The following is a 14,257-nucleotide window of genomic DNA, read 5'->3' on the forward strand; positions in this document are numbered from 1 at the left end:
CCCCCCCCGGAGGTTGGCAATTCTAGCCTGAGCTTTCTGGTCGGCTTATCTCCTCCTCCTCCCTGCATCAAATACACACAAAGCAATAGTATATATCTAATTAGGAGCTGAAACGTCTTGCCAGCTATTCTGAAATGGAAAAAAAATACGGGACTACTGCCTCAGTGTGCCTTTCGGCGCATGGAGCGGTACATGGACACGGTCTGTGGAAGAGGGAAAGGCGAGGAGGCGGCTGGTTTAATAAATCAAGGCTGGAATATCCTGCCCCACAGCCACTGTTAACCCTTGAGGAATGAAGGAGACATTCCAGGGCATGAGAAACAAAGATGCGTTCTTGGACGTATCCCAGGCCTTGGGCCGCCGGGCCTCACGCTCTTTCCTCTAGGCAAGGCGGGAGAAAAAAAAACCCACTCTTCTGTGCCAACAGATCCCAGCCGACGCACAAGAATTATCTCTCTTTCTTCCCTCGTCTCCTTTGTTTTCCCTGGGCTGAAAATGTGGGTTGTGAACGGGGGACAGGGCTCCCTCTAAGCCGTGGAGTCTTGTGAGCAAAAACTCTACTTTGTGAGCTACTGGCATTGAAGCTGTGGGCAGGCAATTTGGCGACGGCACCAATCAGTTTGCCTCACACACTGAGCTAAGACGAAAAAAAGTGTGAGCTAGAGACTAAAAAACCGTGAGCTAGCTCACCCCAAATCAGCTTAGAGGGAACACTGGTCAGGAGACTCTTTTGTGGCCTATGTCACAAGTGCCACAGACTCTAAAGTTGACACCGGGCCAGCACCTACACAGGGGTGGGTGGTAGGGTTGCCAGGTATGGGTTGGAAAATACCTGGAGGCTTTGGGGGCGGATCCGGGAGAGGGCGGGGTTTGGGGAGGGGAGGGGCCTCGACATGGTATGCTGCCACAGAGCCCACCCTCCAAAGCAGCCATTTTCTCCAGGGGAGCTGATCTCTGTCAGCTGGAGACCGGATGGAAAAGCGGAAGATCTCCAGGCCCCACCTGCAGGCTGGCAACCTTAGCAGGTGGTGGTGGGAGTACGCTCTGCCGAAACCCCGGAATCCGGACAGCAAGCACATTACTACGGCACGGTTGACCGGGGACGTTTCCAAAATAAAACAGACTTTTTCTTCGATGACTCATCATGAGACTGTGCGTAAGAATCGAGGGTGGGATCGTCTTCCAAGCTTGTGCCGGCCCAGAGGTATGACGCTCGGGCCTTGTTCGCGGCAGTGGGGTGGAGTGCTTAAAGAGCTGGACTGGGATCAAGGAGAGGTGGGTTTGAATCCCCATTCTACCAATGAAGCTTGCTTGGGGAACATGGGGCCACCGCCTCTCTCCACCGCGCCTAGATCACAGGGCTGTTGTGAGGATAAAATGGAACAGGGGAAAACAAACCGTGTCCTGAGCAATGTTCCCTCTTTTAGCTGAGTGAGTGTGAGCCAGCTCACAGTTCTTGAGCCTCCGGCTCGCACATTTTTGCCTTCGCTCAGGAAGGAGGGCTCTGGAGCAAACCAATTCACGCAGCAGCCAAATCGCTCGCTCTCACAACTTTAATGACAGTGGCTCACAAAGTAGAATTCTTGCTCACAGGACTCCACAGCTTAGAGGGAACGTTGGTCCTGAGCCCCTTGGAAGGACGGGAGCACAAAAAAAAGCATGCTGAAAAAAGAAGCTGAATAAACAGGCAAATAGGATCTGCTAGGGTTGACAACCTCCAGGTGGTACCTGGAGACCTCCTACTATTACAGCTGATCTCCCGAGAACAAACATCAGTCCCCCTGGAGAAAACGGCCGCTCCCCCAGCTCCACCCCCAAAATCTCCAGGTATTTCTCAACCCAGAGCTTGCAACCCTAGGATTTGCTTAGTTCTGCATTTGCTGTTTGGTTGACCAGGGGTCACTTCCTGCAGGAGCCCACAGGAGCGGAGCTCCGGCAGTAAAGAGCCCAGGGGGCGGGTACATGCAACAAGCCCCACCCCCTGCTCCCAGCAGCCCTCAGTCAGAGCAAGAAGCAGCCAGGTACGCTGCAGAGCTCCCCCCAAACGGTCCAGTGGCACCTTTAAGACCAAGTTTTATTCAGGTACAAGCTCTCCCTCCTCATGGCCATCCCCCCCCCCCCAATAGCTAGCAATCCAAAACAGTCCAGTGGAGCCTGAGTGGTGGGTGTTGCCTTCTGACATGCTTCCGGTGATGCCAGGGGGTGTGGCATATGCAGAGTTATGCTAATGAGTTATGCTAATGAGCTCCTGCACCTCTTTTTCTAGGAAACGACCCCTGGTTGAAGCATAGATTGGGGTCTGTGGGGGGGGGGGAGAAAAAGACCGACAGAAATCTCACGGGGTGGACTGGATGATCTTGTGGGTGCCTCCTCTGCTCGATGACACAGCGGAGCCGCCCTGACAGTAAACAGACCTGCCTCTCCCAGGCCCGAGAGGAAAAAGCTGGCAAAAGCCTTGGGGTGGAGACACATTCCCCTCCCTTCGCAGTCAGAGACGTGCCGGGATCCCTGGGGGGGCCCAGACGAGCCCACTCCCTGTTCTGCTGCAGAAACAGTAGAGGGGGGGTCCCTATAGCCCCCCACACACCTATCTACGACCTCCCAAATTCTTCTTTTCTCCCCCAAGCGGCATTGCATCATCGAAGCTTGTGTGTGGAAGATAGAAGACAGCCACAGAGAGCCGGCACGGTGTGGTGGTTAAGAGTGTCGGGCTACAATCTGGGAGAGCCAGGTTTGAATCCCCACTGTGTCTTGTTGAAGCCCCGCTCTGCCATGGAGGCTTGCTGGCTGACCTTCGGGCCGGCCCCACGCTCTCAAGCGACCTCGCAGGGTTGTCGTGAAGAGAAAATAAATCAAGAAGGATGGAGACCAAACGTGAGTTTGGATTCCGTGACTGTAATAGCATTTGGCACTAGGGGAAAAAAATCTTGGGGGGTGGGTGGGCCTGGATGAAGATAAGGGAGCTAGGGAGAAGAGGAGGAGGAGGAGGAGATTGGATTTATACCCCACCGTTCACTACCCGAAGGAGTCTCAGAGTGGCTCACAATCTCCTTTCCCTTCCCCTCCCCACAACAGACACCCTGTGAGGTAAAAGAAGAAGAGGAAGAGATTGGATTTATACCCCACCCTTCACTACCCGAAGGAGTCTCAGAGTGGCTCACAATCTCCTTTTCCTTCCCCTCCCCACAACAGACACCCTGTGAGGTAAAAGAAGAAGAGGAAGAGATTGGATTTATACCCCGCCCTTCACTACCCAAAGGTGTCTCAGAGCGGCTGACAAACTCCTTTCCCTGTGAGGTAGAGGGGGCTGAGAGAACTCTCTTTAGAACTACTCTTGACAGAACAGCTCTAAAAGAACTTGTGACTGACCCAAGGTCACACCAGCAGCTGCATGTGGAGGAGCGGGGAATCAAACCCGGTCCTCCCAGATTGGCTCTCTGGGACCCTCTGTTTCCTTGGGGGGTTCCGAGACGGCCACTCCCAGCGACACCGTCCCTTGGCAGCATTCTCTCCTCCCCGCCAGATGTTTCCACAGAGACAGAGGGAAGAGACCCCCCCCCCCCCGTTGATACCTCTGTTCCCCCGCCTTTTGTCCTGTCGCTTATGATGGTCTCTGCAGGCGAGCACGCCAGGCAGCATTTTAGCAAGAGATCTTGGGGGGTGGGCCTTCATGAGGATATGGGGAGGAGGAGGAGGAGGAGAAGAAGAAGAAGAAGAAGAAGAAGAAGAAGAGGAGGAGGAGGAGGAGGAGGAGGAGATTGGATTTATACCCCGCCCTTGGGCTGAGAGAGCTCTTTCGAGGACTGCCCTTGAGAGGACAGCTCTGAGAGAACTTGTGACTGGCCCAAGGTCACACCGGCAGCTGCATGTGGAGGAGTGGGGACTCAAACCCGGTTCTCCCAGATTAGTCTCTGCGCTCTTCTTAACCACGACACCAAATTGGCCTTTCACCGCCCCCCCCCTTAAATCATTCCCCCAATTGATAAATGCCTCCTTTCCCCAGGACAGCCTTGTTTTAAGACAGGGGGCAGTGTACCCATAAAGCCCCCATCTTTTCCCCCTAAAGTAATATGTGGGGGGGGGGGACATTTCTCTATCGGAGAGAGAAAATTAATCCCGTTCCCCCTTCCTGTGGCCCTGGATTCTTCACTCTGCAGTCGGTTTCTTGGGAGGGTTGTGTGTGTCCAAATGTCCCAAGCAGGAACTCATTAGCATAATAGGCCACACCCAACAGTAGAAATTCATTTGCTTATTAGGACACACCCCTGACAGTTCAGCTCATTAGCATATTAGGCCACACGCCCCATGTTCGCAGAAGTGTGGTCATCCAGCCACACCCACCTTTTGCTTCTTATTCTGTTTACCTTGTTTGTTGTCAAAACCCAGGGCCTTTTTTTGTACCAGGAACTCTTTTGCATGTTAGGCCACACACCCCTAATGTAGCCAATCCTAATGACTTTCTGCTGTTGGGTGTGGCCTATTATGCTAATGAGTTCCTGCTGGGCGTGGCCAACTCGGGAGCCAGCCGGAACTCCGTTCCTGTGCATTCCTGCTCAAAAATAGCCCTGGGACTCCCAAGCAGAACCAAGGGGTCTTTCAAAGCTGACCTACAACTCTCCAGAGGATTCAGAGAACCGAGAAGTTAAAAACATAGAGGTCTGGTCTGCAGAAAGAGGCAGGGCTCCTGCGTCATAAAGTCGTCAGCTCTGGGTTGGGAAAACCTGGAGATTGGGGGGGGGGGGCTTGGGGAGGGGGGGAATTGGGGGACAGGAGGGAGCTCGGCGGAGATGCCACCGGTCCAACCCTCCAAAGCAGCCCTTTTCTCCAGGGGGAACTGAGCTTGGTCATCTGGAGAGCAATCGTAATAGTGGGAGATCTCCAGGTCCCGCCTGGAGGCTGGCAACCCTCGTCGTGCTGTTCAAAGAGTCATTTAAAGAGGAGGAGGAGGAGGAGAAGAAGAAGAAGAAGAAGAGGAGGAGGAGGAGATTGGATTTATACCCCGCCCTTCACTACCCAAAGGAGTATCAGAGCGGCTTACAAACTCCTTTCCTTTCCCCTCTCCACAACAGACACCCTGTGAGGTGGGCAGGGCTGAGAGAGCTCTGACAGAAACTGCTCTTTTTCAAGGACAGCTCTTACCAGAACTACGGCTTGCCCAAGGTCATCCAGCCAGGTGCAAGTGGAGGAGTGGGGGAATCAAACCCGGTTCTCCCAGATTAGAGCACTTAACCACGACACCAAACTGGCTCTCTGCACTCTTCTCCAAAACACACTCTGCACATGCTCTGAGAATTTCATAGCAATTAAAGCAACTTTCTCCGGCTGCTTCCGAGAGAGGGGGGCGTGGCTAAGTTTGCTTGCATTTCTACCCCCTTCCCCCACCCAGCTCTCTAGAGTTGCCAGCCTCCAGGTAGGGCCTGGAGATCCCCCAGTTTTACAACAGCTGACTGAGATCAGCCCCCCTGGAGAAAATGGCTGGAGGGTGGGCTCTGTGGCATTGTACCCTGCGGAGGCCCCTCCCCTCCCCACGCCCCACCCTCTCCTGGCTCCACCCCCAAAGTCTCCAGGTATTTTCCAACCCAGACCTGGCAACCCAAAGCACAACCCGCGCCACAGAGGCCTGCGATTACAGGGCAGGGCCAGCCATGACTGCCTTTCCCACCTGCGACTTTCACGACGGTAAGTTTCGGAGAAATTAAACCCCGCGGCTTCCCCCTGGTGACGGCACCTCCCGGCTGGCATGAGTTTCACTTCTTAAATGGAGAATCGCTCTGCTGGATCACATCCAAAACCCATCTAGCCCCGCGTTCTGCCCTGAGGAGCTACCCGCTGGATGCTGCTGTGAAATTTCACAGGCCTGAAGGCAGGGAACACCCAGAATTGGGTGGAGAGAGGTATACTGCCTCTGAGCACGGAGGTTCCACTGAGAAATCATAACTGTCAAAAGAGAGAGAAAGAGAGAAAGAGAGAAAGACAGAGACAGAGTGAAAGACAGAGAGAGAGAAAGAGAGAGAAAGATGAAAGAAAGAAAGAGACAGAGAGAGAGAGTGAAAGACAGAGAGAGAGAAAGAAAGAAAGATAAAAGAAAGAGACAGAGAAAGAAAGAAAAAGAGAAAGAGAGAGAGAAAGACACACAGAGAGAAAGACACAGAGAGAAAGACAGAGAGAGAGAAAGAGACAGAGAAAGAGAAAGAAAGAGAGAGAGAAAGAAAGAAAGAAAGACAAAGAGAGAGAGAAAGAGAGGGAAGGAAGGAATGAAGGAAGGACCTTCTAAACTAGTAGTGCCATCACTCTGTCTTGTGGCAATGAGTTCCACAGGGCTGCTAACTCCGAGCTGGGAAATTCTTGAAGATATGAAGCCAGGGGAGGGCAGGGTTGGGAGAGGTGAGGGACCTCAACAGGGTACAAATGCCATCGGAGTCCACCATCCAAAGAAGCAATTTCCTCCTGGATCTTTGTCATCTGGAGATCACTTGTAATTATGTGAGATCTCCGGGCTCCACCTGGAGGTTGGCAAACCTAAGCACTAGCGTTTTGCCCGCTATGCTACTCTGGAAAGACCGAAGACTCCAAGCCTCCTTAAAACCCTCTCTCCCCCCTCCAGAAAACAATCTGTTTTTAGGAACAGCCCTGACCTCCTGACGGCAGCCTCCCTCCCTTTCTTCGTCCTCCCCCTTTACTCCCACCCAGATAATCTCTTTCCACCCAGGATTGTGCAAAAGCCGGCGGGAGTGGGGAGACTCGAATCCGGTTGAAGAGGAGGACAGGCGCGCTCCCTGCGTGAACTGACTGGTTCTCGGAGAAGGGCCGTGAACCTTCACCCGCAAAAGCCCGTCGGGTTTGGCTTCCACGGCAGTTTCGCACTTCCTTAAGATCTGCCCTTGAAGCACTTCAGGCCAGCTCTCTGTCGAACAAGACCCGGCTCAGCCAACCTGTTTCCCAGCAAATGTTTCTGTGAAGCCTGAGCTTCTTTTGCAGGGTTAGATCAGGACGGGGAGCCCAGTTAGTCATTCTGTAGCCGGAGAAAAGAGCCGGAGTCCAGGAGGACCCGAGAGACTAACACGATTTGTGGCAGGGGAGGAGCTTTGGTGAGTCCCTGCTCACTTCTCCAAGATGGGTAGCTCTCTTCGTCTGCTTGTAGCAGGAGAAAAGGGCAGGAGTCCAGGAGGACCTGAGAGACTAACACAATTTGTTGCAGGGGAGGAACTTTCATGAGTCCCTGCCAAGGGTCATTTCGTAGAAAAAGAGCTAGGGGAACTCATTAGCATAACTCGTTAGCATATGCCACACCCCCTGACATCACCGGAAGTGTGTCATAAGGCCACACTCCCCTGACATCACCGGAAGTGTGTCATAAGGCCACACACCCCGCCCCCAACGGTCCCGGCCGCCGGCGGCGGCCTTGCAGCTCCACTGCCGAGCCCCATGAGGGGCCCGGCGGTGGACCTGCTGAATGAGGGCCGGAAGCGGGGCGGCCGGAAGCAGGGGGCGGGGCTTTATCATGTGCCCCGCCCCCCGTACCTCACCCGGGGGAACTGCGATCCCCCGCGATCCCCCCCGAAATGACCTCTGGACTCCCTGCTCACTTCTCCAAGATGGGTAGCCCTGTTCGTCTGTCAGTAGCAGGAGAAAAAAGCAGGAGTCGAGGAGCACCTGAGAGACTAACACAATTTGTGGCAGGGGAGGAGTTTTGGTGAGTCCCTGCTCACTTCTCCAAGATGGGTGGCCCTGTTCGTCTGTCTCTAGCAGGAGAAAAGAGCAGGAGTCATAGAATCACTGAGTTGGGAGGGGCCATACAGGCCATCTAGTCCAACTCCCTGGCCCAACGCAGGACCAGCCTAAAGCATCTCTGGCAAATCTTCGCCCAGGAGCACCTTAAAGATTAACAAAACTTGTGGCAGGGGAGGAGCTTTCGTGAGTCCCCGCTCGCTTCTCCAAAGTAGCACCTGAAAGACTAACAGAATTTGTGGCAGGGGAGGCGCTCTCGTGAGTCACTTCTTCAAGATGGGGGTAGCCGTTAGTCTGTCTGTAGCATCAGGGGGGAAAGCAAGCGTCCAGGAGCACCTTCAAGACCAGGGGTCATTTCCTGCGGGAGCGCACAGGAGCGGAGCTCCGGCAGTAAGGAGCCCAGGGGGCGGGCACAGGCAACAAGCCCCGCCCCCTGCTCCCAGCAGCCCTCAGTCAGCCCACAAGGAGCAAGAAGCAGCCAGGTAAGTTGCAGAGCCCCCTCCCTCGGCCGGCCTTCAGGTACAAGCTCTCCCTCCTCTGTGAGGGCAGATCTGCACATCTTCCCCCCCCCCCCCCCCAAAAACGCACGAGCAAAAATGCAAATAAGTTGTGCTAATACGCTATGCTAATGAGCTCCTCCGCCTCTTTTTCTACAAAATGACCCCCTGTTCAAGACTAACACAATTTGTGGCAGGGGAGGAGCTTTGGTGAGTCACTGCTCACCTCTTCAAGATGGGTGGGCGTGTTAGTCTGTCCGTAGCAGGAGAAAAGAGCAAGAATCCAGGAGCACCTTGAAAACTAACACAATTTGTGGCAGGGGATGAGCTTTGGTGAGTCACTGCTCCCTTATAGATGGGTGTTTGTCTGTCGCAGAAGAGAAGAGCAAGAGTCCCGGAGCACCTTAAAGACTAACAAAATGTATGGCGGGAACAGTGGAACTGTGAGTCCTTCCTCCCCACAAGTGGACCTTTAGACTGGGAACGCTTTTGGAGGCAGAGACCGTTTTCTTTGAAATTCTGTCTGGCACCCTCAAAGCAAGAGACGCGCAGGATTTGAGAAGGGCCAGGGGTCAGTGTTGGCCCCGGAGCTGCCGCTTCACACAAGCTGAGCCATGCTGGCGGGCACCTGCCCCCTCCCCCCCAGTGCTAATGGTTCCTTCCTGGCTCCAGTGACAATCCCTAAATCCCAAGTGGAAAGGGGTCCGCTTCCCCCCTCTCTGAAGGAGGCCGGGCTTTCCCAGTGGTGACTGACGCGGCCCAGCTGGGGTCACCTGGAGAGCAGAAATTCCTGAAGAACGAGGCCTTTCCGAGGCCGCCCAGTTTGGACAACTGATTCCTCAACCGGCGCCACTCCCCTGGACTCGGGGAGGAAAGGAGACCACGCTTTTGCTGAAATCCCATCACGTTCGCACACCCCACCTTAAGATGCGGCGTGGTGGGTAATGGTTGTTCGAACTCGGCCAAGGCGCATTCTCTGCTCACCTCCACAGTGTAGCTTAAGTGTGGCCTGGTCCCCCATCTCCCAGCCCGACCTACCTCGCAGGGTCGTTGGGAGAAGAACAGAGCACAGGCACCCCCTGCAGCTTCTTGGAAGAAGTGCAAGGCATAAATTTGCTGAAGGGTAAGCAGTAAGTAAGGAGCTGCGGTGGCTCAAGTGGTTAAGACACTGCACTGCAGGCTGTGGAAGGTCGGTAGTTCAGCAGTTCAAGACCCGAGTGTGCTGCAAGACGGAGTGAGCTCCCGTCTCTAGTTCCAGCTCCTGCCAACCTAGCCGTTTGAAAGCAAGAAACTGCAAGTAGATAAGGGAGGTACCACTTCGGTGGGAAGGGAACAGTGTTCCGTGCACCTTGGTGTTTAGTCATGCCGGCCACATGACCACGGGAACGTCTTCGGACAGCGCTGGCTCTTCGGCTTTGAAACGGAGATGAGCACTGCAACCCTAGAGTCGGATTCGACTGGCTTTCAAGCAAGGGAACCTTTACCTTTACCTTTAAGCAGTTTGAAAGCAAGAAATTGCAAGTAGATAAAGAGATACCTCTTTGGTGGGAAGGTGACAGCGTTCCGTGCCCCTTGGTGTTTAGTTATGCCGGCCACGTGACCACAGAAGTAGTCTCCGGACAGCGCTGGCTCTTTGGCTTGGAAACGGAGATGAGTACCGCCCCCTAGAGTCGGATTCAACTGGCTTTCGAGCAAGGGAAACCCTGACCTTGACCTTAATCAAGGAATATTCCTCTCCTCAGGTGATCTTCACTCCAGTCCTGTGAGGCACGTTAGGGCTGGGAGAGAATGCATTCCCCAGTGAGAGTTGTGCCCCCAAAGCGGGATTTGATCCCGGTTGACCACGACAACCAACCAGTGAGGTAGGTGCACTCTGAGAGAGAGAACCAGCCAGACAACTGTGGCCCAAATGAGGGATTTTTGCAATGTTCCCTCTAAGCTGTTGAGTCTTGTGAGCAAAAATTCTACTTTGTGAGCTACTGGCATTAAAGTTGTGAGCTTTAATTTGGCTACTGCATAAATTAGTTTGCTCTGCAACCATCCTTCCTGAACGAAGACAAAAATGTGTGTGCCGGAGGCTCAAAAACTATGAGCTAGCTCACACTAACTCAGCTTAGAGGGAACACTGTTGGGGGGATTTTTGCGTGTGTGTGTGTGTGTATACGCGTGCCTGGAAGTCATGGCAACCTCTGGCAACTCCTACTGGGGCATGAAGGAAGTGGCTTGATGCCTCTGCCTCCCGGCCCTGGTATCCTTTGGAGGTCTCCCATCCAAATACTTGCTTAGCTTCCGAGATCTGACGAGATCTGGCTTGCCTGGACTATCCAGGTCAGGGCACCGAAATGAGTGATTTGGTCCCGTTTGACCATGACGACAACCCTGCAGAGCGGGTCACCCTGAGAGAGGGCAACTTGCCAGCGGCCTCTCAGTGAGCACCATGACCGAGCGGGGATTCGAACCCAAGACCTCCTTCGTCGAGAGCCGGTGTGGCGTTGCGGCTCCAGGAAGTCCCTCTGCCGCAAACTCCGTCAAGCCATTTCCCCCCCACCCGGGGATAATAACCAATGTTCCCTCTAAGCTGTGGAGTCTTGTGAGCAAAAATCCTACTTTGTGAGCTCCTGGCATTAAAGTTGTGAGCGAGCGATCTGGCTACTGCGTAAATCAGTTTGCTCTGGAGCCCTCCTTCCTGAGCTAAGGCAAAAATGTGTGAGCTGGAGGCTAAAAAACTGTGAGCTAGGCTCACACTCACTCAGCTTAGAGGGAACACTACCCTGGCCTACCCGGCAGGGATGTTGCGAGAGCGACAAGCAGGTCACACGCACGGAACGCTCCGGAAAGCGCTATCGATGCGAAGCGCGGCGTCCGTCTGGCGCTCTAACCACTACCCCGTACCGCCTCTCGGCAGCGCCTACCTTCTTGGTCGCTGGGGGCCCCCATCCACCAAAGCAGCAGGCAGAAGAGAAGCGAGTTGCCAAGGCGATCCATTCTCCCCACCGAATCTCTGCTCCTGGGGTGGGATGGGGAGGGTGTCTAATGCTTCATCGGAGCGGGACCGAGGCAGAGGGACCGTTTTCCTCCTCCTCCTCCCCAGCGATCGGGGCTCCCGACGTCCGCCGCGAGGTCCAAAATAAATGCCAAAAAAAGTTATCGTAGAAAACAAGTGACGAAACCCGCCCGGTGAAGTCAGCGCCCAAGAGAGCGCTCCGGCGACGGATCCAAAGGCGAGGGGGGAAAAAAAGAGAGATTCGACCGGCCGAGGAAGCCCTGGTGGGAATTCAGAACGATCTTCCCAGCTTTGAAACTTGTTTAGTCCCAGGAACGACAGACGGGGAAAAAGGGGAAAAAATTCAGAACGATCTTCCCAGCTTCGAAACTTGTTTTGTCCCAGGAACGACAGACGGGAAAAAAGGGGTGTGCGCGTCCCCAAGGGTGCCCAGGTGCTAAGAAAATACCCCGCGCCTCCAGTTCCCAAGTTGGCATCCGCTTGGCATCGACTCCTTGGCTCCGTTTCTCCCCCCTACTCCGCCGTTTCCAGCGCTGCACCTTATCCGTCCACCTCCTCCGCCTCCCCTCTTCGCTCTGGTTCCCAAAAAACAAGCTCGGACAAACATATGTAGCGCACTTCCTCACGCGCAAGCTGCTCCGGAGGGTTCTCAGTTTCCAAAAACGCTGACTTCTCCACAAAGCCGGCGAGAGAGGGGGAAAGAGAGAGAGAGAGAGTGTAGGGGAAAAGTCCCCTTCTCGTTTCTCCCTGTCCCTGACTCACCCACTCCCACACACTGTTAAAAAAAAAACTGTTCTGCAAAAGGCCTGAGATTCGCACCCGGGGTGGGGTGGGAGAGGAGGAGGAGGACCAGGAGGAGGACCAAGAGACGGGGTGTGAAAATTCCATCCGGCCCCAGCAGGGTTAATGGGAGGAGAGGCGCGGAGGAGAGAAAAGAGGGGGAGAGAGAGATTTCTCTTAAAGTTACATGCCCCGCTCACACATCCACGCCCAGCTGGAGGAACTCAGGCGTTGCCTGGACAAAGATGTTGGTGCAATGGGGTTACGGAAGGCGGAGGCTTGAAAAAAAGGGAGAGGGCGCGCCTTCGGGCAGCGGGGAGGCCAAGGGAGTTGGGCAAGTCCGCAGGCTGATCGGTGGCGGAGGAGGAAACCTGCAGCGAGATTCCACAGAGGTGTTCTTGAGTTTAAGGTCCAGATAGGAACTCTCAGGCTGGGGCAAGGGATGCTCTGTCTTCTTGGTGCTGGGGGGGGGGCAACAGCGGGAGGGCTCCTAGTGTCCTGGCCCCACTGCTGGACCTCCTGAGGGCACCTGGTGTTTTTGGCCACTGTGTGACAGAGTGCTGGACTGGATGGGCCTTTGGCCTGATCCAACATTGGCATCTCTTATGTTTTTATGTCTGGGGCAGTGATACTCTGTATTCTTGGTGCTTGGGGGGGGCAACAGTGGGAGGGCTCCTAGTGTCCTGGCCCCACTGCTGGACCTCCTGAGGGCACCTGGTGTTTTTGGCCACTGTGTGACAGAGTGCTGGACTGGATGGGCCTTTGGCCTGATCCAACATTGGCATCTCTTATGTTTTTATGTCTGGGGCAGTGATACTCTGTATTCTTGGTGCTTGGGGGGGGCAACAGTGGGAGGGCTCCTAGTGTCCTGGCCCCACTGCTGGACCTCCTGAGGGCACCTGGTGTTTTTGGCCACTGTGTGACAGAGTGCTGGACTGGATGGGCCTTTGGCCTGATCCAACATTGGCATCTCTTATGTTTTTATGTCTGGGGCAGTGATACTCTGTATTCTTGGTGCTTGGGGGGGGCAACAGTGGGAGGGCTCCTAGTGTCCTGGCCCCACTGCTGGACCTCCTGAGGGCACCTGGTGTTTTTGGCCACTGTGTGACAGAGTGCTGGACTGGATGGGCCTTTGGCCTGATCCAACATTGGCATCTCTTATGTTTTTATGTCTGGGGCAGTGATACTCTGTATTCTTGGTGCTTGGGGGGGGCAACAGTGGGAGGGCTCCTAGTGTCCTGGCCCCACTGCTGGACCTCCTGAGGGCACCTGGTGTTTTTGGCCACTGTGTGACAGAGTGCTGGACTGGATGGGCCTTTGGCCTGATCCAACATTGGCATCTCTTATGTTTTTATGTCTGGGGCAGTGATACTCTGTATTCTTGGTGCTTGGGGGGGGCAACAGTGGGAGGGCTCCTAGTGTCCTGGCCCCACTGCTGGACCTCCTGAGGGCACCTGGTGTTTTTGGCCACTGTGTGACAGAGTGTTGGACTGGATGGGCAATTGGCCTGATCCAACATGGCCGCTCTTCTGTTCTTCTGTTCTTATGATAGTAATGAGAAGCAGTGGGGCATGGTGGTTAGAGAGTGTCAGACTGAGATCTGGGAGACACGGTTTCGAATCCCTACGGAAGCTCACTGGGCGGCGTTTCAAGGCAAGAAAGGAGGTTTGCAGTTCCCTGCCTCTGCATCCCGACCTTGGTATTCCTTGATGGTCGCCTGTACCAATACCAGCCAGGGCCGACCCTGCTTAGCTTCCGAGATCCGATGAGATTAAAGCCACCCGACCCGCCAGCTGTCCCTAATGTCATGTGCCTGTGAATTCCACAGGATCCTGAGTCCTCAAATGAACCGGCCCTTCCTTTTATCTGTCCTGAATCAACTATTGGCTCAGCAGGGTGCCTCCAAATGCCAATACTATGGGGGGGGGGGGGGGTAAAAGTGTTTCTCATCCCCTTTGACCCCGAACGAAAAAAGTAAAAATCATCTCTATCCACTTTCAGCCAGCAGCGAAAGATATCCCGGATGAACTCACCTTCCTAATCCCAGTTTAACACTGCCCTGTTTCCTTCTTTTTTAAAAAAAATTAAGACGTTTTTATACCTCTTTTGTTGGGTTTTTACAAATATCCGTAACTGACAAAACAATACAACCATTCATTAAATAGCCTTAAAAACACAGCGGCCCCGTCACCGTGCGACACAAAGCCGGATAGCCAGCCGTAAGTAGCAGTTTTTCCTCTAACCGATT

General features: G+C 54.3%; 1 protein-coding gene across 1 annotated transcript in view; it reads right to left on the bottom strand.

The window, feature by feature from the left end:
• The window catches only part of AXL (AXL receptor tyrosine kinase), a 105,199-nt gene extending 93,443 nt beyond the window's left edge, over nt 1–11,756 (bottom strand). Inside the window, exon 1 of the mRNA XM_015427261.1 lies at nt 11,138–11,756. Within this exon, the coding sequence (XP_015282747.1) occupies nt 11,138–11,210 (73 nt within the window). The 5' untranslated portion in view covers nt 11,211–11,756. The remainder of the gene's footprint in view (nt 1–11,137) is intronic.
• Nucleotides 11,757–14,257: the final 2,501 nt, after the last annotated feature.

This window comes from Gekko japonicus, unplaced genomic scaffold (assembly GCF_001447785.1).
Source record: "Gekko japonicus isolate JY-2015 unplaced genomic scaffold, Gekko_japonicus_V1.1 scaffold1389, whole genome shotgun sequence".
Lineage (NCBI taxonomy): Eukaryota > Metazoa > Chordata > Lepidosauria > Squamata > Gekkonidae > Gekko > Gekko japonicus.